The 21,807-nt window shown below is 63.4% G+C and overlaps 4 protein-coding genes across 6 annotated transcripts; 1 reads left to right on the top strand and 3 right to left on the bottom strand.

The window, feature by feature from the left end:
* Positions 1-347: 347 nt before the first annotated feature.
* On the bottom strand, positions 348-2,535 carry LOC138731789 (CTD small phosphatase-like protein 3). 2 transcript variants are annotated; one of them, XM_069877955.1, is made up of 9 exons: positions 2,214-2,535; positions 2,031-2,124; positions 1,872-1,956; positions 1,713-1,805; positions 1,359-1,421; positions 1,166-1,245; positions 960-1,086; positions 775-870; positions 348-662 (listed from the first exon to the last, which is right to left on the bottom strand). In XM_069877955.1, the coding sequence occupies exons 1-9, from the start codon at positions 2,500-2,502 to the stop codon at positions 600-602; spliced, it is 990 nt and encodes a 329-aa protein (XP_069734056.1). In that variant the 5' UTR covers positions 2,503-2,535; the 3' UTR covers positions 348-599. The 2 variants fall into 2 exon arrangements, with proteins under 2 accessions (XP_069734056.1, XP_069734057.1); XM_069877956.1 differs by lacking the exon at positions 960-1,086.
* An 882-nt stretch (positions 2,536-3,417) lies between these two features.
* On the bottom strand, positions 3,418-7,911 carry ADAMTSL5 (ADAMTS like 5). 2 transcript variants are annotated; one of them, XM_069877953.1, is made up of 12 exons: positions 7,743-7,911; positions 6,827-6,893; positions 6,584-6,744; positions 6,193-6,253; positions 6,005-6,113; positions 5,782-5,909; positions 5,565-5,688; positions 5,177-5,260; positions 4,489-4,652; positions 4,189-4,414; positions 3,897-4,070; positions 3,418-3,813 (listed from the first exon to the last, which is right to left on the bottom strand). In XM_069877953.1, exons 1-12 carry the CDS (start codon positions 7,799-7,801, stop codon positions 3,500-3,502), a joined length of 1,671 nt encoding a protein of 556 aa, XP_069734054.1. In that variant the 5' UTR covers positions 7,802-7,911; the 3' UTR covers positions 3,418-3,499. The 2 variants fall into 2 exon arrangements, with proteins under 2 accessions (XP_069734054.1, XP_069734055.1); XM_069877954.1 differs by having other exon boundaries at positions 3,897-3,968.
* Positions 7,912-8,252: 341 nt separating this feature from the next.
* On the top strand, positions 8,253-10,618 carry LOC138731685 (inactive serine/threonine-protein kinase PLK5-like). The gene is made up of 8 exons (XM_069877773.1): positions 8,253-8,297; positions 8,716-8,823; positions 9,379-9,495; positions 9,582-9,711; positions 9,771-9,858; positions 9,930-10,025; positions 10,100-10,298; positions 10,376-10,618. The coding sequence occupies exons 1-8, from the start codon at positions 8,253-8,255 to the stop codon at positions 10,616-10,618; spliced, it is 1,026 nt and encodes a 341-aa protein (XP_069733874.1).
* Positions 10,619-12,084: 1,466 nt separating this feature from the next.
* THOP1 (thimet oligopeptidase 1) lies at positions 12,085-20,651 on the bottom strand. Its single transcript, XM_069877794.1, has 13 exons — positions 20,564-20,651; positions 19,363-19,566; positions 17,596-17,744; positions 17,106-17,213; positions 16,330-16,432; positions 16,012-16,172; positions 15,734-15,869; positions 15,265-15,631; positions 14,372-14,573; positions 14,080-14,266; positions 13,641-13,769; positions 13,205-13,341; positions 12,085-13,114 (listed from the first exon to the last, which is right to left on the bottom strand). Exons 1-13 carry the CDS (start codon positions 20,631-20,633, stop codon positions 12,956-12,958), a joined length of 2,112 nt encoding a protein of 703 aa, XP_069733895.1. The 5' UTR covers positions 20,634-20,651; the 3' UTR covers positions 12,085-12,955.
* Between the last annotated feature and the right edge of the window lie 1,156 nt (positions 20,652-21,807).

Raw genomic sequence — 21,807 nt, 5'->3', positions numbered from 1 at the left:
GGGGATGAACGCCCTGGGCTCTCGCTGTCCCGCCGGGCTGGCAGCAGCACAGTGGCAGCTGCGCCCCGGCACGCGGCACCGCACGGGGCTGGGATGGGCACAGGGAGAGCAGCCAGCTGGGGCCCTTCCCGGGGACATCGGCACTGTGTGGGGCTCAGCTTCCCAACCACAGGACCCCATCACCCCAGGACACGGCTGCGGCATGGCGAGCGGGGTGGTTTGTGCCCCCACCAGCTGTGCCGTCCCCGAGCGCGAAGCTGAGGAGTTAGAGAAGAGAGCAAGACCTTTGTCCAAGTGTATAACTACCACGAGCGAGCCCTTGGCTAGAGCTTACAGAGTGCAGACAGGAGGGAGTTTTCCCTCAAAAGGCAGCCGGGAGGCTCTCCCTAGCCCTGCGCCAGGCTGGGATCGGTGCCTCGCAGCTGCTGGAGGAGGCGAGTAGAGGGAGATTGCAAACACCGATGCCTGGGACACCATCCAGCTCAGGGCCGTGGGGTGAGTTGGATCCCAGTCACACCAAAACGTCCTTTGTGGCAGCGAGCACCACCAGACCCTTCTGAGCAAGGTTCTTCATCCCGCTGCCCTCCATCCAGGCTGGTCTAGTCCTCGGTGGGCAGCTCGGGGTGCGGGAACCACCGCTGGATCTCGGTGCGCACGTCACCCTGCACAGGGAGACACCGGGGTAGGGAGGGTTGTGTCTGGAGGAGCTCACACTGCCCTGCGCCAGGAGCCCAGGCTCCTGTCCCCTCTGCGTGCCCGGCCCCCAGTCCTCACCAGCCAGCTGAGCTCTCCCAGCAGTGGGGTGAGACGCAGCAGCTCCTCATCCCGGGGGTCCCCCCACCACCTCGGCACCGGGATCCAGTTGGCAGCCTGGGGAGAGAGGGCAGACACTGGTCATGATGCTCCTGGGGGGACGATGCACGCGAACTCACCCCAACAAGAGCCAACGCTGCCGGCACCTGGGTGGAGAAGCCCTGGATGGTGTGATCCAAGGCCACTGTCTTGGCCAGGTCCCTGCCCAGGTGGGTCAAGTCCTTCCAGTAGTAGCCGTGGGCGCAGAGACAGTCCTGCTGGGAGAGGCAGTGCCTGGAGGGGGAGGCAGAGCCCATGGGGACCAGTCGCCACCACTGGGGGGTCCCCAACAGGGTTTCACCAAGGCCATCACCTGATCAGCTTCTTCCTGGGGTCTAGCACATCCCAGACCTTCTCAGCGTAGTCCTGCTTTGCAGTTGTGAAGATGAAGATCTGGGGAAGCAGATGAAGGTTCCTACATGAGCCATTTGAGTCTCCTGCACCCCGACACCGGGGCAGCTCACCAGCTCCCTGCAGGCCCCGGGGGAACAAGGGGCTTCAGGTACCTCATAGGTCTTGGAAAGGGTCTCCAGGAACTGCTGCACGTGAGGACGCAGCTTCACGTGGACCTGGAAAGGAACATGATCACCAGGCAGCCTCAGAAAAAAAGCAGCACTCATGCCCCGACACCAAGGTGCCCCCCGAGAGAGGGGCCAGCACCCCAAGCAGGATCCCAGGACCCCCTCAGCCACCCTCAATCCTAGGATTTCAGCCCCTGGGTGCCCTTCCCCTCCATCTACGAGTGCATGGGGGCCACATGGATGATGCGGCTCTTTGCCACCACCCAGCAGCCTCAGGTCACCACCTTCCCCACCTCCCTGCACCCCAGCACCTCCCAACCCCAGCACGGAGGCACCCACCTCGTAGGAGTCCCTCTGGAAGCTGGTGGTGATGGTGGCCACAGATCCTCGGCGCCAGCCGGCGAGCATGGAGGAGCAGACCAGGACCCCCTCCTGCAGGCAGGGAGCAGAGTCAGCCCCCAGCCCCAAAACTGCGTCCCCACTGCCCCCCCAGCTCACCAGCTCCAGGACGAGGGTTCGCTCCGGCGCGCTGCGGGTCTTGCGGGGAGTAGCCCTGCTGGGTGTTGGGACAACTGGGACCAGCCTGGCCGGAGGAAGGCAGAAGGTGAGGATGCTGCAGGGCCGGGGGGTGTGGGGACCCCCACCCCACATACTCACAGGCTGGGGGCAGCAGGGCTCTGGCACTCGTCCTCAGGGAGCCCCGAGAAGTAGGTGCCCTTGTAGCAGGGCTGCAGCGGGGGGCTCGCGGGCTCTGTGGGGCACAGGGGTCCCATCAGCACAGCCTGGGGCAAGACCCCTTCCCCAGGCAGGGATGGTCACGGCTGGGGTAAAGATGCTCACCCCTCTCCGCAGGGCCGGGGGGAGCGGACGCTGGCCCGTGACACTCTCCATCGAGATGCAGCTTTGCCAGCCGGCTCTTCCCGGGGGTCACAGGCATCAAGGTGGGACACAGGACACGTTCCTCGGGATCCCAGCCCTGCAGCGCGTGATGCTGCCCCCCACCCCCTTCTGTCCGCCAGCCCTTGGCCCGCCGGCGAGCCCCAACCCTGGGCACCGAGAGCCCCAGGTCCCCTCTGCTCTCCCAGCGGGGCCTCTTGGCCCGCGGGGTCATCGTCTCCAAACCCGCCATGGCTGGGACAGACGGACAGGGACACCTCAAGGTGACAGCGCAGAGCTCCAACCCAGGGGCTGTCGGGCATCGCTTGCTCCAAAGGGGCTGCTGTGCTGGGGAACCCCAAGAGCACAGCAGCCAACAAACCTCCCAGCAGTCCCGAACCAGCCCTAGGGGGTGGGAGGGGGCACTTTTATAGGGAGGAGGCACCTTTCTATTCACCCCAAGGTGCCTTCACCTGTGCTCCAGAACACCTGGTGTCACCCAGGCTTTGCTGGGACGAGCTGGGGAGCCCAGTGCAGACCCCCAGCCACTCCCAGGGCTCATCTCTGCCTCCTGGTCATTAATTACCCATCATTCTAACAACCTGCTGGCAGCTCCCACCCAGAGCTCCCCAAAGCGCCCACCCCAGGACCCCCAACCTGCATCCCCAGCCCCGGTGCCCAGTTTGGGAACATTCCCCGGTGACACGAGCTGGGAGAGCTCAGCCCTTCCCTGGCTCCAAGCTCACCCGGGATGGGCACAAGCCCCCCGACAGCCCCGAGGGTGACGCACCCCGGGGTGTCTGTCCCCGCGAGGGCCCCACGCTCGGGCTACAGGGAGGGACCCGCTCACCTCCGCCGGAAAGGAGATAAGCGGCAGGTTCCTGACCTCGAAAAGCAGAGCCTGGCAGGTGTCCATCTGTGGGACACGCTGCTGGGCGGCAGCGTTGCTGCGGGGGCTCAACGTGGGGACACAGGACAGGAACCCCCTGCCCGGGCACCTCGGGGTGGGGAGAGCGCAGGTACCCTGAGCCGGACGGGGCACGCAGCGAGGGAGGCGATATACGGGTTTATTTTCTGCAAAACCAATAAATTACCCCTCTCCTCTCCCCACCCTCCCAACCGCGTGGACCCCAAGGATGGCGCGATGGCCGGCGTGGCCACGGAAAGGGCCCGGCGCGCGGTGTTTCCAGCCTGGGGGTCGCCCTGGGGTCCCACCAGCCGCCCCCTCCGGGGCGATGGATCCAGGGGGCTCAGGGCGGCCGGGGCTGGGGACAATGCCGAGCCGCCTCCCGCACCAGCCGGTCCTCGCGGGGCGTCCAGGGCCGCGCGTAGCCGTCGTCGTGCAGCAGGATGCGGTTGAGCGTGCGCTCGTGGTTGACGTGCCGCTGCGCCATGAGCAGGTACTCGCCGCCCTCCCGCAGCGCGGGGCACCCGCACGTGTTGGGCACCCACACGTACTCGCGGCGCACCAGCGGGAACCGGTGCCGGTACGGAGTTATCACCTCCACCTCGTAGCGCGTCTCCTGCCCCACCGAGCGCCGCGCCAGGATCCGGCCCTGGAAGACTGTGGGGCGAGCATGGGGCACCCTCCGCTGGGCTTTTCCCCCCCCGCATTGCCCCGAGCCCTTTTCCGTCCCCGGGTCTCACCGAAGTCGCTCTGGCAGAAGTGCCAGATGCGCTGGGAGCGTCCGCGGGGCGTGTGGCACCTCCCGCATCGCCCTGTGGGGGAGAGCTGCAGCAGCCTGGGGGGCAGAGGGCTCGCTGCACCCCCAAAGCCCCCTACAGCGGTGGGAGGCGCATTGAGGGGGACGCGCTGGGCTCCTGAGGGGTCCAAGGGTCCTTTTTAGGGTCCCTCACTCATAGAGAAGCCCTGGAGGTCTGCAGACCCTCCCCACAGCCCAGGGGCACGGGGGCAGCGGGGATTGCGGGCATCAGGCACCTGTAGCAGCTCCATCGCCGTGGCCGGGGGGGCTCCTGGGCGGCAGCTCCGTGGCCGAGCCCCCCGCCCGGGCCGGGGTCAGCGGGGGCTGCCGGGGCGGGGGGTTGCCGGCCCCGCGGGGCTGGGGCTGCCGCAGGGCGCTGGTGTCGCCGCGGCTGGGCTGGCGGTGCCCGCGGGGCAGCCAGAACTCGTACTCGACGCCGGGATTGGGCTCCTGCAGCAGCACCTGGGCAGGGAGGGCAGAGCCGAGGGCAGCGATGGGGGCCGCGCGCCCCCCGCCCCGCGCCGCCCTCCCCTCACCATCAGGTACAAATCCTCGCGCGTGGGCCCGGGCGCTTCCAGGCTCTCGGTGCCGTCGGGATCCCGCACGTAGAGCAGCCGCGTGCCCGCCGCCTCGTACGGCCCCGGCCAGGCGATCGACCAGTCCCCGTTGAGCACGTAGCGCCCGTCGCTCGCCATCAGGGCTGCGGGAGGGAGCGTGGCGAGGCTCGAGCACCGCAGGGTGCTGGACCCCTGGTGCTGCGCTGGGGAGGATGCTGGGTCCCCACCGGAGGCCTCTCCTGGAGCGGGGAGGGCAGCGTGGGCTGCGAGAGCTGCGCTCGGGGCTCGGGAGAAATCTGCTTTCTTGTAAGAACTTGGCTTTGGTCCCAAGCTGGAGCCAAACCCTGGCGTGCGAGCTGCCCCCGAGCCCCAAGCCTGGTCCCAGCGGGGCCCCCTGCTCCAGCACAGCCCTTCTCCAAACCCACGGCCTCTGGAAAAGCGCCCCGAGTTCAGCGAACCCACGATTCTCAAAACAGCTTCAGGGCAGGGGAACCGCCGGCTCGGCATGGGCACCCCCAGCCCCGACGCACCCACGGGAGCCACCAGCTGGCACCGGCTGGGATGGACTGGGGCTGGGATGGACTGGGAAAAACTGGGGCTGAGACTGGGATGGACTGGGGCTGACTGGGACTGGGATGGACTGGGGCACAGTCAGGACGCCTCCTACCCAGGTAGTTGCGGCTCTTGTCCGTCACCTTGATCTGAGTGGCCCCAGCCGGGATCTTGGTCACGTTCATGTACCCAAAATAACCTGGCAGGGGGGACAGTCAGGGCAGGGGGGGCAGGGACGAGGGGGACGGGGCGAAATCCTCTACCATGAGGCAAAAATTGCCCCAGTGAGGTGTCTTCTCCGAGCCCACTGTCCCTGTCCCCATGTGGTGGGGACACGAAGGGATCAGGGGCGATGCCCCAGCAGCGACAGGGCAGGTGGCAAGGGGACAGGGCAATGGGGACCCTGGCAAAGCCTCAGGGGTGCAGATGGGGGACGGGAGATCAGGGGAGCCAAGAGCCAAAGCATTCACCCATGGAGGGGGCCGGGGCAATGGTTCATTCACCGGAGGAGGGGTCCGTGCCCTGGAAGAGCCGGTGCACGAAGAGACACGTGTCGTAGCCGCCACCGCACTGGCCGCAGGCGTCGGGGCGCGCGCCCGAGCCCAGGATCCCGTCACAGCCCACGCTCTGCGGAAACCAGGATACAGCCTCAAGGCTGGGGCTCAGGGGGTCCCGGGGGTTCCGAGGGTTCCTGGGGGTCCCAGCCCCGCGCACACCCACCAGGCAGCGCCCGTTGATGCAGAAGTCGGGGGAGCCGGGGCCGCAGCGGGTGCCGTCCAGCACGCGGCCGAAGCTGTAGTAGAAGTTGTGCCCCACGGCCAAGCAGTTGAGGTCGCAGACGTTGGGTGCTGCGGGAGCCGGGCAGGGAGGGAAGGGGGTGACGCCGGTGGCAGACGCGACCCCCGGTGCCCCCGGAGCCGCCACGCGCCACCCCTGGTCTCACCTCCATGGAAGGGCACCCAGCGGTGCCGCGCCGCGGTGCCCGGGACGGGTTTGTTGTCGTAGAGGGAGCACTGCATGGCCCGGAAGGGCACGGAGCCGCCGGGGCAGCCCTGGGGGAGCGGCACGATGGGACCCCGGGGCTGGCGCTGGGGTTGGCCGCCCCGGCACCGTGTCCCTCGCGAGGCTCACCTGGAGCTGGCAGAGCCGGTACTGCCGCGCGTCGCCCGGGCACGGCTCCTCCTCGGCGGACCTGTGGCCGCGGCGTCAGCGCCGTGAGGCCGGCACGTGGCACCCCGCGAGGACCCTGCCCGCGCCCCGCATCCCGCGGGGGCATCGCCCCGTCGCGGGGGACGGAGGCTCCGCTGAGCTTGGGGGCGCAGGGACCGCAATGCCCCTCATGGGGCTGCATCCTGCTGCACCCCAGGGTCCAGCTCCCCCTGTGCCCCCAGACCCTTCTCCTCAAACCCAGGCTGAAGTTTGGGTGCGGGGAGACGCGCGGGGGCAGCGGGCGAGCCGTGTCGGGGGCTGTGGGGCTGGTGGGGAAGCCGCAAGGGGTCCACGCCACCCCGACCCCACTCACCGCGGGCACCTCCGGGTGCGCACGGCGACTCCATCCCCGCAGGAGCTGGAACAGGAGCTCCAGGGTCCCCAGGGTCCCCAGGCGCCCCAAACCGGCTGCCAGCGGGGCCGAGCAGCAGCTGGGGGCTCGGGGACCCCCGTCTGTGTCCCCAGGGATGGATCCTGCGTAGAGGAAGGTGACGGTGGGTGGCCAGGCTGGGGTGGAGCAGCTCGGGGGTGCTGCCGGGCACCCCGAACCCCTCACCTGTGCAGAGCCAGCGCCGCAGCCCAGGCTGAGCCAGGCCAGGAGCAGCAGCAGCCGCCGGCGGCACCTGTGGGAGCAGAGAGCACTGAACCCCATCTGGGGACTGGGGTGGCAGTGGGGTGACCCCCATCCCGGCATCGGTGCCAAGGGGGGACAGCCCCATCGTCCCCAAGGACCAGGGTGGCAGCGGGGTGACCCAAATCCCAGCATCGGTGACAAGAGGGGGCAGCCCCATTGTCCCCAAGGAGCTGGGGTGGCAGCGGGGTGACCCCCATCCCGGCATCGGTGCCACCAGCACTGCTGGGGGGTCACCACCGTGCACCCCGCGGGGACCCCGGCGAGGGGGTGTGGGTGACACCGAGCAGGCGACGCCGAGCGGGGCCACCGCGTCGCGCCCATGTGCCCGCGGCCCCGCGGAGACGGGATCGCAGCCTGCTGGGACACGACCAGACCTGCACCGCGGGTGGGACTCGGCGTCGCTCCGTGATCCGGATCCGTCCCCGCCGGGGGGTGAGAAGGGTGGGGGGCGCTGGGAAGCTCCCCGATCCCAAATTTCCAGCACGCCAGCCCCTCAACCCAGGGGCGCAGGGGGGTGCAAGGGTGGTGGGGTCACAGCCCCGCGTCGGGGAATCCTCCAGCTGATCCATTTTCCTCCCACCATGGGGACTGGGGGGTCGCGAGCGGCCACCCCGCGGTCCCAGACACCCGGGTGAGCCCAGCAGGGAATATTGGGGGGAGAAGGGGTCACGATGCCATCGTTTCAGAGTGATCCGGAACCCAGCGAGGGGTGGGAGATGCCCAGAAAGGGGCGCAAACTCCGCGTGCCTCAGTTTCCCCGCGGGAGCAAGATCCCAGGGAGGGCAGGGTGGATTCCTTGGGAGTCCGCGAGGTTTTTAAACCGAAATTAGGATCTTACCCAGCACCGTGGGGTCCCCCGTGGGGAACGGGACCTCTCGGAGACCCCCACCAGGCCATGCAGCCCCTCGGTGGCTCCGTCCCGGCGGTGGCTGCGGGGACCCGGGACGATCGGGCATCGCCTGCGCAGCTCGGGGGGGGCCGGGCGAGGCTTCCCCCCCCTCCTTCGCCTCCCGTCCCTCCCCTGCGTTATTAATATCCAGCCCCAAAGGTGCGCCCAGCCCTCCCCAGCCGCCCGTTAACTCTTCAGGGCCCGGAAAACGGAGAGTAAATGGGGCTGGAGGGGGTCCAGGGGGGTCGCGGATGCTGCGTTCGCAGCATCCGCGACCCCCCTGGACCCCCTCCAGCCCCAGTTGCAGAAGGAAAGAGGCAAACAAGATCTTCCCACCCAGTTTCATCTTGATCAAGGACCCCCTGGTACCTCTTGAAGCTGAGTTGGAGGGGTTTGATCCCACCAAGGATCCCTATTTAGAGCTTGGTGGATGCAGCAAGATTTGTTGGGGATGGACGGATGGACACACGTATCCCCCACCCCAGAGCTGAAGGGGTTAACAGCGTGGGTGTCCCTCGGGATGTCCAGCGGGATGGAGCGAGGGGGCAAGAGGGATGAGGTGCTGGGGTGCTACATCGCTGATGCGGGGAGCGGGACGCTCTACAAGCGGGGACGGCTCCTGGGAGAGGTGAATCCCCCTCCTCTCACCCCGATCACCCCCATTCCTGCACCCCAAAACAGCCCCTCAGCCCGGTCAGCGTCCCCTCACGGGGTGTCCCCGAGGTGTCCCGCTCCGAGGGGCACCCACCACATCCCCCACGGCAAAGGGGAAACTGAGGCAGCGGGGAGATGCCTGGGGGCAGCTCCAGTGGGGTCCTGGGCTGCTTGGACTTGGGGAAGGGGCACACCCGGGACCCCCTTCTGCCCTCGTCCCTCGCCCCAGGGTGCTGGGCTGCTCATTCCCCTGGGATCATCCTCGCAGGGCACCTTCGGGCGCTGCTTCCAGCTGATGGAGCTGGCCACGGGCAGGGTCTACGCGGCCAAGGTCATCGCTCGAGCCCAGCTCGCCACGGTGGGCATCGCCGAGAGGGTGAGTCTGGGGGCCACACGGAGACCCCAGGGAGGGGGGGACGATGCCCATGGGCTCCCATCCGCATCCTCCCAGGGGTGCCCGATGGAGATCCCCAGATCTAGAGGGTTCCCCAGGGTGGCTTTCCATCCCTGTCTCCCCACGGCTGCATGATGGGGGGTCCCATCCCCATCTCCCCATGGGTGTGGGCTGGGGGTCCCCAAATCCAGAGGGTTCCTTGGGGTAGGGGGGGTCCCACCTCCCCACAGCTGCATGCCAGGGCTCCCCAGATCCAGAGGGCTCCTTGGGGTGGGGGGGTCCCCAGATCCAGAGGGCTCCCCGGGAGGGACTTTCCATCCCCATCTCCCCATGGGTGCGTGCTGGGGACCCCCAGACCCAGAGGGCTCCTTGGGGTGCTGGGGGTCCCCAGACCCAGAGGGTTCCTTGGAGTTGGGGGGGTCCCACCTCCCCACAGCTGCGTGCCGGGGCTCCCCAGATCCAGAGGGCTCCTTGGGGTGGGGGGGTCCCCAGATCCAGAGGGCTCCCCGGGGGGCTGTGGGGCTCACATCGAGGCAGGTGGAGCGGGAGCGGGAGCTGCAGAGCCGCCTGCGCCATCGGCACATCGTCCGCCTCCACGGGCACTTCACCGACCGCAGCCACGTCTACCTGCTGCTGGAGCTCTGCAGCCGGAGGGTGAGCCAGCGCCAGCACCCGAAAACGGAGCATCCCCATGCTGGGGGTCCGCTGGGCTCTGATCGGGCGCCTCGCTGCACCCCCAGTCCCTCGCCCACATCCTGCGAGCCCGCGGGAGGCTGACGGAGCCGGAGGTGCGATACTACCTGCAGCAGATCATCTCGGGGCTGCGCTACCTCCACGGCCAAGGAATCGTCCACCGGGACCTGAAGCTGAGTGCGTGGGGCACAGGTGGGGCGGGAGGGGAACGCGCTCGGGCTCATCTCCCTCCACAGGTAACTTCTTGGTGACGGAGAGGATGGTTGTGAAGATCGGGGACCTGGGGCTAGCGAGGCGCGAGGCAGCGGGCGGCCGGCGCTGGGGGTGAGTGGGGTTGGTGGCACCGCCGGGGATGCTGCCACCGGGCTGGGGACTCATCCTGTTCCGCTCCGCAGGGCGCTCTGCGGGACGCCCGGCCACCTGGCCCCGGAGGTGCTGGACCGCAAGGGACACGGGGTGCCCTCCGACATCTGGGCGCTGGGCTGCGCCGTGTAAGCGGGGACCCAGGGTGGGGGACGAGGGGAGCGGGAGCTCCCAGCCCCCCTGAGCAGCCGGACCCCCCCAGGTACACGGCGCTGACGGGGAGCCCCCCGTTCGAGGCGGCTGAGAGGCAGGAGCTGTACCGGCGCATCCGGGCAGCGCGGTACCCACCGTCCCCGCACCTCTCGCCCCAAGCGCGAGCCCTCATCGCCCGCCTGCTGGCCCCCGAGCCCGCAGCGCGGCCCAGCCTGGAGGGTGTGCTGGATCACGGCTTCTTCACCCAGGTGGGGGGCGGGTGGGGGGGCCCACAGCCCCTAGGGACGGAGCGGGATGGAGGGAGTCAGTGCCTCTCGCTCCGCAGGGCTTCACACCGGACACGCTGCCGCCCCGCGCCTGCCACTCGGTGCCCGTCTTCTTGGGACACGTGCCCCTGTGCGGGCTGCTGCGGGGATCGGCCACCGCGCTGCGGAGAGGATGGCCCTGTGAGGGTTCACCCTCACTCCTCAGCAACGGAGCAGCTTCCTTGGCAGGACCCCAGCCACGCAAACATCCGCTTAGGAAAACCTTTATTAGTGTTAGGAACCGTCTAAAATCCAGTCACTGAAACAAGCAGGGTGGGAGGTGACCATTACAAATGGCTCACAAGGACCAGTTTGTCCTCGCGAAGGTGAACAGGAAAGAAAAACCCAAACCCAAACAGGATCTTCCCTTTCCCCACCAGCTTTGGATGGGATGGGGATGAGATGCTGGTGGGAGAAGATGCAACTCTACAGAGCCCAGTGTTGCTCCCCGGGATCAGGGAACGGCAGCGCTTAGAGCAGCACCAGGTCCCCTGCTCAGCCTGGCCGCAGGGGTTACGTGAGGGAGGGAAGGACGGTTATGTGGGGCCTGGGAAGGGAGGGAAGTGCCTGGTTTCCCTGTTCAGCTTCACTTTTCCCCCACCCTTGAGAGAAGAAGTCTGCAAGAAAACCCTGAAAGTTCAGTAAAACACGACGCTAAAAACACCCACAGCGTCAACTCGAGAGCACCCAGCCCCACACTGCTGGCACGCGGGACACTCACCATGCCTAAAAACAGAGGGTGGGCTCAAAAAAAGATGCTCATCGTGGCCCCAGCGAGCACCAAGGAGCCACTCTGCTGCTTACGCCACACGTCAGCACACGAGGGGACTGGTGACAGGGGTGTCACCAGCCTTCCCCCGGCACCAGGGAGGTCTGGGGGAGGGAGGTGAGAGCAACAACTTTGTCTGCACTTGGGACAAGGTTTCTTCCAACGCTCTTATCTGCGGCTGCGGCGACAGAAGCCAGAACCACTGCGGTGACACGGGCCAAAGGAGAAGAGAAGCAAAGGGAACAGCGCAGCGTGGGGAGCTGGGTGACCCTGGGGAGGGACGGCAGCTCCCAGGTGCTGCCCTGGCTGGGGCAGTGGGTGCCAGCGCGGGCGCTCGGCCTCTCACCAGCACCCTCCCTCTGCTCAGACTGTGGAAAAGCTGCAGAGAGCGATCCCGCAGCCCTCACATGGTGTCAGGCAGAGAAACCAAGGCTGGAGGTGGAGTGGGACACCAGAAAATGAGATCTGCTCCCCATATCCCATTGCCACAAACCCCTCACGCCGGCGGGAGCTCATGGCTCCTCTCCACAGCCCTTTGGTTCTGAGAACGCAGCCTCCCTGCGCGCTCACTGCTAAAATCCCTTCCCAGCCCACACGCGATTCCTACACGAGCAAAACCCAAAATGGGCCTTTGCCCTTGGGGTCGGCACTCCCCTCCAGCAGCTCTGACCCGCAGCTCCACACGCATCGGCCGCGCTGCCGTCCCGCCTGCCCGGGAGGAACAGCAACACAGCGGCGAGCGGAGAGGCACGCTGGGCGCTGACAGCAGGTTCGGGGCTCTTGGGGACAGGGGCAGTGCCGGGGGGGCCGGTGGCACAGCCGAGCTGCTCCCAAGGCTGGGCAAAGGGCTGGCTGCTGTCCCCCCGCTCGGTGCCGCACCCAGAGCCCAAGGCCTGGCACAAAGCCCGCTTGATATTTTTATCCCCGGCATCCGTGTTGTTTGAAGCTGTCCGCCTTATATTTTTCCACAGCCCTCCCCTGTCCCACCCTAGCTTAGAGGTGACAACAAGAGCACCAACCCGAGCCCAGAAGGCATCAGCTGCCCTCAGAGGGGTCCCAGCAGCTCTGAGATGGCCTGGGGGAAACCACAGCCTCCCAAGGACGCCTGGCAGCGTGTGGTGGTCAGGCTACGCTCCACAAATCCCTTGTCTCAGGGAGCGCAGGCAAAGCTGCACTGTCTCAGCCTCCCGACTTCCCCACCTCCTCTCCCAGGCAGGGACATCCGAGGGGCTCAGGGCAGGATGTTCCAGTAAATGCAATAAGTTGTAAGCTCTGGAATCTCCCCGTCTTTATTCCACAGCTGCCAGCTGCCTAAAGACGGGAAGAGAATGACTCCCAGCACAGCTGCTCAAGCTGCTTGTTTTGTGCTCTGAACAGCGAGTCTGCCCCAGGGCACAAAAGAAGCTGAGCCCAGTGGGAAGCCTCCTTGGGAAGTCTCGTTTCTCAAAAAGAAGGGATTTTAAAACAATGATTCAAACACGGCAACTCCTCTCACCCTCCTCCCCAGCTATAAACGAGGCCAAAACTCACCCTCGAGCAGCAATTAGGTTCAAAGTTCAGCCAATTTGTGTGGGCCACCGACAGCCCCTTCCCCGGTGGGCGGTGACAAAGGTGATTCCAACTCCTTGGAAGAGCTGCCACCGCAGACCAGAGCTGAACCTGGCTCCTGAAGCCCAGGGCGAGCTTGGAGCAGGACCTTGGAGGAACAGCTCCAGCCCGGGAGTGGCCCAGGATGTGTTTGGGGACAGAAGAAATGGGAATTGTTCAGCCTGAGGACTGGGGTGGAGGAGGCAAAGGAGCTGTCTCAACTCAGCGGGGCTGGAGCAGTTTCTCAGCAGGCTGAAGGCAGCGAGTTGCTCTCCACCTTCAGTCCTTTGCTGGCCAGGAAGGCGTCCTGCTTGGGCTCGCGGCCCAGGAACTTCCTCAACATGTCGAAAGCATCCACAGATCCACCAGGATGCAGGATGCAATTCCTGTAATCCATGCCCACCTGCAAGGGGAGAGGTACGGGGAGGCGTCGGACACCCACTCATGCTGCAGCCCCTGCTGAGATCCCGGCTGACCAGGACGTTCTCCTTACCTTACAGTTCATGATTCCCTCCTGCTTGAAGCGCGTGTGGAACATATCCATGGAGTACACTTCGCTCCAGAGGTAGCCGTAGTACTGGGCATCGTAGCCTCCGGCCAAGTGGCCAAAAGTAGCGGGCATGTTCGTACCTTTGCAACAAAGGAAGGGAAGGGGCGTTAACAGGAAAGGCTGCTGGAACTGCTCACAGCACGGTAAAAAAACCTCTGTGCTGTAAATGTGTCGGAGCAGGCACCGGGTCAGCTTGTTTGCAAGCCCAGGGGAAACAGGGAAGAACTTTCCAGCTGTTCTTGTATGATTTCAGCCCTCTTTTCCCTTGAGCCAGCAGAAACCATCCCCACTGAGCCATCCTGAAGCCCGAGCCTTAACTAGAGCCCAACCTTTCCAGGCCAAGCCTGGAAAGACAGTGGGATGCCCAGTCCCCACGTACCTGGGGTGGCAGGGACACCCAGCACCTCCTCACACAGCCGGGCAAACACCTCCACAGGATCAGCCTTCGTCTGGGTGTGCAGCGCCTGGTCCACCTTGGCCAGGACAATCTGACGCAGGTTAAAGAGCCCTGTTCCCAGAAGAAAGGAAACAAACTGAGCTTCTTCCTGCAGGCAGGAAGGTCTCCGAGGCTGGGTTCTTCTCTCCGAGCCAGAGAAGGCTGGGGGGCTCCCATAGTTCTCTCCATGCCAACACCTGACCAGCAGGCAGATGTGGTTCCTTCGTCTCTAATCCTCTCAGTTCTCACAAGGAGCAAGACAAGGCCTTTCCTTTCCCAGCCAGGTCACCTGGGTTCCCCTTCCCCTCCCCACATGCAGGGAACACCATGGTAAGGCTCTGCCCTCACTCCCCTTCTCGCTCTTCCCTCCACAGGGACCCACCTGTGTTTGCCTGCCGGGATTTAATGAGTTTCTCCAGTAGCTCATCAGGGATGGGGCTTCCAGTTTTGTAGTGCCTGGACATGCGCAGCAGCGGCTCCTTCTCCCACACCCAGTTCTCCAGCATCTGCGACGGCGCCTCAACAAAGTCCCGCTCCACGTGTGTCCCACTGAACATGGCAAATTCCGCCTAGGAGACACGGTAAGCTCAGACCAGGGATCATTTAACCCTGTAGGAGAGCACGACAGGAGGAAAGGTAACCGATCCACCCCCGGCAGTCCAGCGCATCCTCACCTGAGAGCAGAGCTGGTGCATGACGTGCCCAAATTCATGGAAGTAGGTCTCCACTTCATCATGCTGCAGCAGGGAAGGCGCGTCCGGTGTGGGCTTGGTGAAGTTGGCCACCATGGCAGCCACCGAGATTTGCCGGCTGGAGTCTGGCAAGAGGCAGCCCGGCTGCAGGCCGAAGCAGGCTGCGTGCCCGTATTTCCCTTCCCTAAGCCAAGAGGAAGAGACTGTTACGTGGATGTTACGCGGCCAGCCACGAGTGAAAACGCAGGGCAGTGTGATTCTGCTGAGAGCAAAGCGCTGGGGACGCTGGAATTCACACCAACCCTGAGCTCCTGGGACAGTGCTCAGCACTAGGACCGGTTCTGTTTAATCTCTTTAGCCATGATCTGGATACAGGGATCGAGTGCTCCCTCCATCAGTTTGCATCTGATACCAAATTGGGTGGGAGCGTTGATCTGCTGGAGGGCAGGGAGGCAGGCAGGGCTCAGGTTCTGCTCCCAGGTAACACGTGATAGGACAAGAGAAAATGGCTTCAAGTTGCACCAGGGTCGGTTTAGACTGGATATTAAAAAAAAAATTTCTTCACTGAAATGGTTCTCAGGCACTAGCAGAGGCTGCCAAGGGCAATGGTGGAATCCCCATTCCTGTAAGGGTTCAAAACACATGCAGATGTGGCACTTTGGGACATGGTTTAGTAGGAATGGTGGAGCTGAGCTGGCAGTTGGACTGGATGAGCTTAGAGGTCTTTCTCAATCTTAATGCTGTGACAGCCCTGTCCCAGAACACACTGCTCCCTGTGCCAGCAGGACAGCCTCTCCTCTTCCAGAGGTGCGCGGCAGGCTCTGCTCCTGCCACCCCAGCCCTCCTCCCCCTCTTCACCTGGCCCAGGGCCTCACCTTGGGTACAGGTCCAGGTAGAATTTGCCAATGGTCTCCCCAGAGGAGGCGTCCTTCACCGTGTAGAGCTGGACATCCTCGTGCCAGACCTGAGCCTTCTCCTCCAGGTGGAAGGTGAGGCCCAGCAGCTCCTGGTAGATGGCCAGTAGGCCCGTGGTGACCACCTGCATGGGGAAGTACTCCTTCAGCAGGTTCTGGTCCACGCTGTACTTGGTCTCCTCCACCTGGTTCATGTAGTAGCGCATGTCCCAGGCATTGATGCGGTTGTCAAACTCCAGCCCACGCTTCTCGCACTCTTTCTTTTTCAGGTCCAGGATCACAGCCCGTTCCTTCTCCCCGAGGGGTTTCAGCTTCTGGGCCAGCTCATCTAGGAAAAACAAGGCAAGCATGATGAGTGCTCAGGTCTGAGAGCAGCACAGCCGGCCTGGCACGCGTCCCTGCCCTTCCCCTCCACAGCCAAGCGCCGTACCCAGGAACGTTGCCACCGTCTTGCTGCTTTTAGCCATGTTCATCTCCAGCACAAAGTCTGCGTGCGTGTTGAAGCCCAGGAGACTGGCTTTCTGTGCCCGCAAGTCCACGAGCTCCTTGAGGATCAAGCAGTTCTCCTGCAAGGCAGAGTCAGACACAGAGTGAAGTTGGGTACGCAGGTGAGAAAGGAAGCACAAGCCCCAGTGTGGGAAGAAACACAAATCTCAGATGTGACCCTGTGCATCCCATCTGGCAGAGCTTGCAGCGAGGCCCACCTACCTCTTTGCACCTGGAGTTGAACATTTCTTCCACCTTCCTCCTTGTCTCGGGCACATAGCACTTCTTCAGGAGAGGGAAATAGTGCGGGTATTTCAAAGTGACTTTCAGCTTGCCATCCTCTGCCTTCTCCAGGGAGTTCAGGAAGTCCTCAGGGAGCCCTCCTGAGAAAAGAGCAGACAGGATTGATGGAGAAGCCCAGCCTCTCCAGAAACACCACTTCTGGGACTGGGAACAGGAACAAGCTCTTTCTCCTTGGCCAGAGGAACACAGGCACTCAGGACCACACTAGCAGAGAAATACAGCCCGAGCACTCCATACCTAGCTCCTCCCTTGAGAAGGGCAAGAAGGTGGTGTCCTCATTGAGGTTCTTGTTGAAATCTATGCAAAGGACGCTCAGCTTTTTCTTAATAGCTTTGATTTTCTTTAAAATAGAGATGAAGAGAGAAAAGTCAGTCCAAGGGGGGAAGTCAAACAGCACCGTTCACCACCTCCAGCCGGCAGCCTGCCTGCCAAGCCGCCCAGCTCTGCCCTTGGCTTTCATTCAAACACAACGCTGCAGAATTAACTGCGTGCAGGCGCTGAGCTCTCAGCTTGGAACAGGCTCCCTTTGATCACACCTGGTAGGAAAGCAGCCACCTCAGCAAGGTTCCAGCTGGCTTCTGCCCGCTTGGGAGCTGCAAGTGTTGAAGCAACAACCTCCCTTATTTCACTTTACCTTCTCTTCTATTTTTAACCCAACTTGGAGCTCCTTCACTGGCCCGTGATAAGAGACCCTGAGCAGTGCAGCTCCCAGCCTGCTCATCCTGACCCCAGCTCCAAGCAGCCCCTTCCACATGTGGAGACCAGGCACTCCTTCTCCTCTGGCTCTGTGATTCCAGCCTGTTGGGAGCCCCCCAGCATCAACTCCACTTTGAGAAGTCATCCCCATCCAACGGAAAGAAAAAGAGGAGCACAAAAAGATCACCCAACACCCCCAAGTCACATGAATCAGGTGAAAAATTCAGGAGCCTGAGCTGCAGCTCTAAAGCTGCACAATCCCGTTAGCCTGGCAAGGCCTCCTCTGTGCGTGCTCACTTTAAGCTCCATAACCTCACCTCCTGCGTTTCCTCGGGGAGATGCAGGCCGTTTCTTTTACCCAATTTGATCAGCCTCTCTAGATATCTCTTTGCTTCAGGCTTCAGTGAAGCGCTCTCTGCTTTCTCCTGTAAAACAAAACCCATGAGCACAGGAACCTCAGGACCAGGTGTTGTGGAGAGCCAGTTCCTGTAGGAGTTAGGGGTTATTGCAACACCAGTGACCCAGAAGCAGAGGGAAACATCCCACAAGAAAGCTTTGGTTTGGTGCATTACTTCCTGCCAAAGTGCTTTAAACATCTTGCCTTTATGCCCTCCCTGATCAGGAGCCCCTCCCCAGCTTTCCTGGAGCCCCTTTCAGTACTAGAAGCTGCCCTAAGGTCTCACCCAAGTGGCTTTATCATTCAATTCTAAGTTCTGGGACAAGGGAAAAGGGTCTGTTGTGATTCCAGGAGGTTTCAGTGCCCCACTCCAGCGTTATCACTGACAGAGCAACCTCCCCAACACACACCTGGAGCCAGACAATCCTCTGGTACACGTCCTGCCTCATGCTCATCTCCACATCGAACTCTGAGAGCTTCTTGTCAGCTTCAGTGCTCGCCGCACGGATGTCTTTGCAAGGAGAGACGTGCTGGGGGAAGTCCAGCATGTTCCGACGGACTGGAAAGATAGAGAAGGGATTGCAGTGAAGGCAATGGCTTCATGTCCCAGAGCTGCTCATGAGTGGGAGTGCAGACAGAGAGTCTGTGTTAACCGGGAGCCAGTTTGACGGCCCTGGCGCCTACACAGGCCGCGGCAGTCAGACAAACCCAGAGCTGAGCAGCAGCCGTTCACCCCTTCCTCACCGCTGAGCACATCCGTCCACTGCTCTCCTACTACAATCCCTCTTTCTCACCAAACTCACACAGATTTCATCCCTGTGGGATTCCCAACACCTTTGACCCAGCTACAGTTTCAAGAATCACAGGACTTCCACGTTGGGAGACACACGTGCAGCATTGCTGTGTCTCCTTTCTAGGCTAAAAGCAACACACCTCTACAACAGACGCTCCTCCAAAGCCACCACATCCCAGCTGTGCTCTGTCCTGATGTCATTTCCATTTCAGGGAGAACATTCTCTACCAAAATCACTGCAAAGCCTCAGATAACACAAGTCCATCTGGACTTGTCTGCCCTCGAGACACCAGAACTCTCCACCCAGCAGAAGGTGAGCAGGCAGCTACTCCCTGTGGCCCAGGGAAAGTGCTGATGGTTCTGCTGAGGTGAACACCACCCCTGCTTAGTAAGGACTTTTCCTCTTATTTGTGGAAAAAGAAATAGGAGAAAACAGAGGAGGCTAGCAGGCTGGATTCTGCTTTGCGGAGCCACCTCACACACAAATCCCAGAGTGGTGGGGTCGGAAGGGCCCTCTGGATGCTCCAGACCCCCCTCATCTCCATTCCCTCCACTGGGCTCTTGCCAGGGCTCCCAGCCTCTCCTCATCTCCGTGCCCTCCACTGGGTTCTCTCCAGTCATCCCTGGTCTTTCTAGGGCTGGGACACAGGACAGGGATGGGGCCTCCCTGGGGCAGAGAGGAGGGGAAGGAGAACCCTCCTTGCCTGCTCCCCGCACTCTTCTCCACACACCCCAGGATCCCTTTGGCTTCTTGGCCAGGAGGGATATTCCTGGCTCATGATCAGCTTGATGCCCACCAGGACTCCCGCTTCTTCTTCACAGTCAACAAAACCATGAGGAGGGACAGGAGGAGGCTGCGTGACACGGCCACTCCTCCACTGTAAATAACGAGCTGGAGAGACACCACAGCCCACGCCTCCTGCCAGCACGATGCCATCGTGTCATGTTACTTCATATATAAACCCCAAACCGACAGCAGTGTTTAAACAAGGCACGCAGAGACGCATTCGATTGCTGCCTTTGGGGTGGTTATAAAGGAGCTAAAGACTCCTCAAATCATCTGAATCCTTTCTGCTGATGCAGTTTGTTTCTACTAACGCACCCTGACACACAAAAGCATGAGACGACCTGGAAAACCTCCTGCAGACCATTCTGCTGCCAAAGCAGAGGCGCCACCAGAGCACCGTCCTTGGTTTGGACTCACTCTTCTGTTCCAAATCTGCTGTGTTCTTTGTACTTACAGCTACTGGGATAACTATTAACTGGGAACAAACCCCACGGTGCTGAGGGAGCGCAGAGAAAACAGCACAGAGCACAAACAATGAAATCTTAACCACACCAGGCTGACTTCCAGAAAACCGGCACTCCCTCTCGGTGTACATACCTGTATATTCCACTTCCACATCGGCCAGGGCCTTGAGAGTGTTCTCGTAGGACACCTCGCCCTGCTCCTGAGAGCCCACCCGGTCGTAGATGAGTTTGGTCCTCTCTGTCAGCTCGGTGGCCATGGCTTCGATCTGCTCGGCCGTCAGGTCCCATCTCAGCTGGTTTGCCAAGCGCCGGGGGGACTGGCTGTCCACAACGTTACCTGGGAATGCGGGGAGGAAACGACCTGTGAGGGCTGCTCCCACACGGGCTGGAAAGAAACCTGAGCTCTACGGCTGAAGCTCAATAACACTACTTAAAGGAGAGACCCAGCAGAGAAACCACACCAAGGGCAACTGGGTTCGTTCCTCAGGGAGCTGGCAGCAACGAGCAGTTGGATTATTTCCCAGGTAGTGTTTACAGAATCCCAGAACAGTCAGGGCTGGAAGGGCCCTTTGGAGCTCGTCCAGGCGGGTTTGGATTTCTCCAGAGGAGGAGACTCCACACCTTCCTAGGGAGCCAGTTCTGGTGCTCCGGCACCCACACAGGAAAGAAGTATCTCCTCACGTCCAGGTAGAACTTCCCAAGCTCCAGTTTGTGCCCGGTGCCCCTTGTGCTGTCACTGGGCACCACTCAGGAGAGTCCAGCCCCCTCCCTTCGGATACGGATCAGCATTGGTGGGATCCGCTCTCAGCCTGCTCCTCTCCAGGCTGAACAGACCCAGGGCTCCCAGTCTCTCCTCCTAAGAGGCTCCAGCCCCATCTCCATGCTCTCCATTGGACTCCCTCCAGTCCTTCCTGGTCTTTGTGGACCTGGGGAGCCCGAGTTGGACACAGGACTGGGATGGGCAGAGCAGAGCAGGAGGAGAACGCCCCTCACCTGCTCCCCACGCTCCCCTCCACGCACCCTAGGATCCCCTTGGCTTCTTGGCCACCAGGACCCAGCGCGGGCTCGTGGCCGGCTTAGAACCATGGAATAGTCGGGCATGGAAGGGACCTTGAAGCCCACCCAGTCCCACCTCCTACTATAAGCAGGGTCACCTCCCACCGGGCCCGGTTGCCCCCAGCCCCCTCCAGCCCGGCCCTAACCCCCTCCAGGCCCGAGGCTCCCCCCCTGCTCAGGGCAACCCGTTTCCAGCACGGTGCCCTCCAAACCCCGGGTCCCCCCCCCGCCCCCAGCACCCCCTGGGCCTCCCCCCCGCGCCTCCCCGGTGCCGGTACCCGTGGGGGGGACCATGCCGGGACCCCGCGCTGCTCCCAAGGCCGGGACGACCCCGCCCGCACGGACCATGTGCCCCAACCATAGACACGGACGGGCAGACGGAGCGGCCGCAACAAGGGATGCCGGGAGCGTGGAGGACCGGGCCGCAGCCCCCACTTCCCGTCGCTCCAACGACGCCCGAGCGGGCCAACCGGCTGCTCGCACACGCGCAGCTCCATCCCCGCTCCGGGACCGGCCTCGGCGGGGCCGCAGGCCCGGCAGCAGCGGCACAGCCCGAGCCTCCCGCCCCTCTCTATGGTAAAACCGGGGCGGAGCGACAACGGCGCTTCCGGCTTCCGTGTTGCGCATGCGCCGAAGCCCCCGCGCCTGCGCGAGGGTGGGCGGGGTTTCCCTTTGCGCATGCGCGTCGCGCAGGCCCCGCCCCCGCCCGGGAGGGCGGGGGCGGGGCCGGCGCGAGGCGCATGCGCAGAACGGAGCCCGCCCGGGAGCGAGTGGGGCCGGTGAGCGGGGCCGGGACCCGAGGGGCCTGAGGCCTGGTCTCTCGGTTCTGGGTCGGGGCTTGGGGCCTGAGGCCTGGTCTCTGGGTTCTGGGTCGGGGCCTGGGGCCGTTCTGCCCTGGGGCCGTGCCTGGGGGGGGCCCTTGGGGGGCCTTGGGGCCGCGCTGTGGGGCCCTGTGGTAGGGGGGGCCCTGTGGTAGGGGGGGCCCTGTGGTAGGGGGGCCTCTGGTGCTGGGGGGCTCTTGGAGCCTGGTCTTGAGGCCGGGGGCTCTCCTGGGGACCACGGTCTCTCTCTAGGCCGGTCCAGGGGGCTGGGGTAGGTCTGTGGCCTGAGCCCGGGGCTGTCTGCACTAGGCCTGGGACTGTGCTCCTGACCCCCAGGGCTGTGGTCTCTCTCTGGGCCCGGCTAGGTACTGCCATCCCCTCGTGGGGAGCAGTGTCGTGGTCACCGTCCCCTCCCAGCGTGCGAGCCACTGGCCTGGGGCTCACTGTGCCCTTTGAAGCTGCAGCCTGGGCTGCTGTTGGGGCTCTGGCCCTGCGGGTGATGGCAGGTGCCTGACCTGCAGGTCGGGAACAGGCTGTGGGCTCTGGGCTGGGAGCCCGGCACAGGCACCCAGCGCTGTGGCTGTTGTGTGGTTGGGATCGTTAGAGTTTCTCAGTGGATGGGGTCAGCTGGGCTCTGCAGGGCTCTCCTTCACAGAGGTTGAGTTTAAACAGCTTGAGTTTCTCTGTTAAATTGCCCTGAA

Source organism: Phaenicophaeus curvirostris, chromosome 28 (genome assembly GCF_032191515.1).
Source record: "Phaenicophaeus curvirostris isolate KB17595 chromosome 28, BPBGC_Pcur_1.0, whole genome shotgun sequence".
Classification (NCBI taxonomy): Eukaryota; Metazoa; Chordata; class Aves; order Cuculiformes; family Cuculidae; genus Phaenicophaeus; species Phaenicophaeus curvirostris.
Note: the sequence above shows the minus strand (reverse complement) of the source record. Positions and strands in the feature narration are given on the sequence as shown.

Coding starts and splice junctions, on each gene's coding strand:
- LOC138731789 (XM_069877955.1), bottom strand. CDS start 2,502: ATGGCGGGTTTGGAGACGATGACCCCGCGGGCCAAGAGGCCCCGCTGG. Junction 1,422..1,712: donor TCCAGAGGGACTCCTACGAG/GTGGGTGCCTCC, acceptor GTTCCTTTCCAG/GTCCACGTGAAGCTGCGTCC. Junction 1,087..1,165: donor CCCAGGAAGAAGCTGATCAG/GTGATGGCCTTG, acceptor CTCCCCCTCCAG/GCACTGCCTCTCCCAGCAGG.
- ADAMTSL5 (XM_069877953.1), bottom strand. CDS start 7,801: ATGGCCTGGTGGGGGTCTCCGAGAGGTCCCGTTCCCCACGGGGGACCC. Junction 5,910..6,004: donor CTGGGTGCCCTTCCATGGAG/GTGAGACCAGGG, acceptor CGGCTCCCGCAG/CACCCAACGTCTGCGACCTC. Junction 4,415..4,488: donor GCGAGGATTTGTACCTGATG/GTGAGGGGAGGG, acceptor CTCCCTGCCCAG/GTGCTGCTGCAGGAGCCCAA.
- LOC138731685 (XM_069877773.1), top strand. CDS start 8,253: ATGGACACACGTATCCCCCACCCCAGAGCTGAAGGGGTTAACAGC. Junction 8,824..9,378: donor CGGTGGGCATCGCCGAGAGG/GTGAGTCTGGGG, acceptor ACATCGAGGCAG/GTGGAGCGGGAGCGGGAGCT. Junction 9,712..9,770: donor CCACCGGGACCTGAAGCTGA/GTGCGTGGGGCA, acceptor CTCCCTCCACAG/GTAACTTCTTGGTGACGGAG.
- THOP1 (XM_069877794.1), bottom strand. CDS start 20,633: ATGGTCCGTGCGGGCGGGGTCGTCCCGGCCTTGGGAGCAGCGCGGGGT. Junction 15,632..15,733: donor GACGGTGGCAACGTTCCTGG/GTACGGCGCTTG, acceptor TGTTTTTCCTAG/ATGAGCTGGCCCAGAAGCTG. Junction 13,115..13,204: donor AGGGAATCATGAACTGTAAG/GTAAGGAGAACG, acceptor CTCCCCTTGCAG/GTGGGCATGGATTACAGGAA.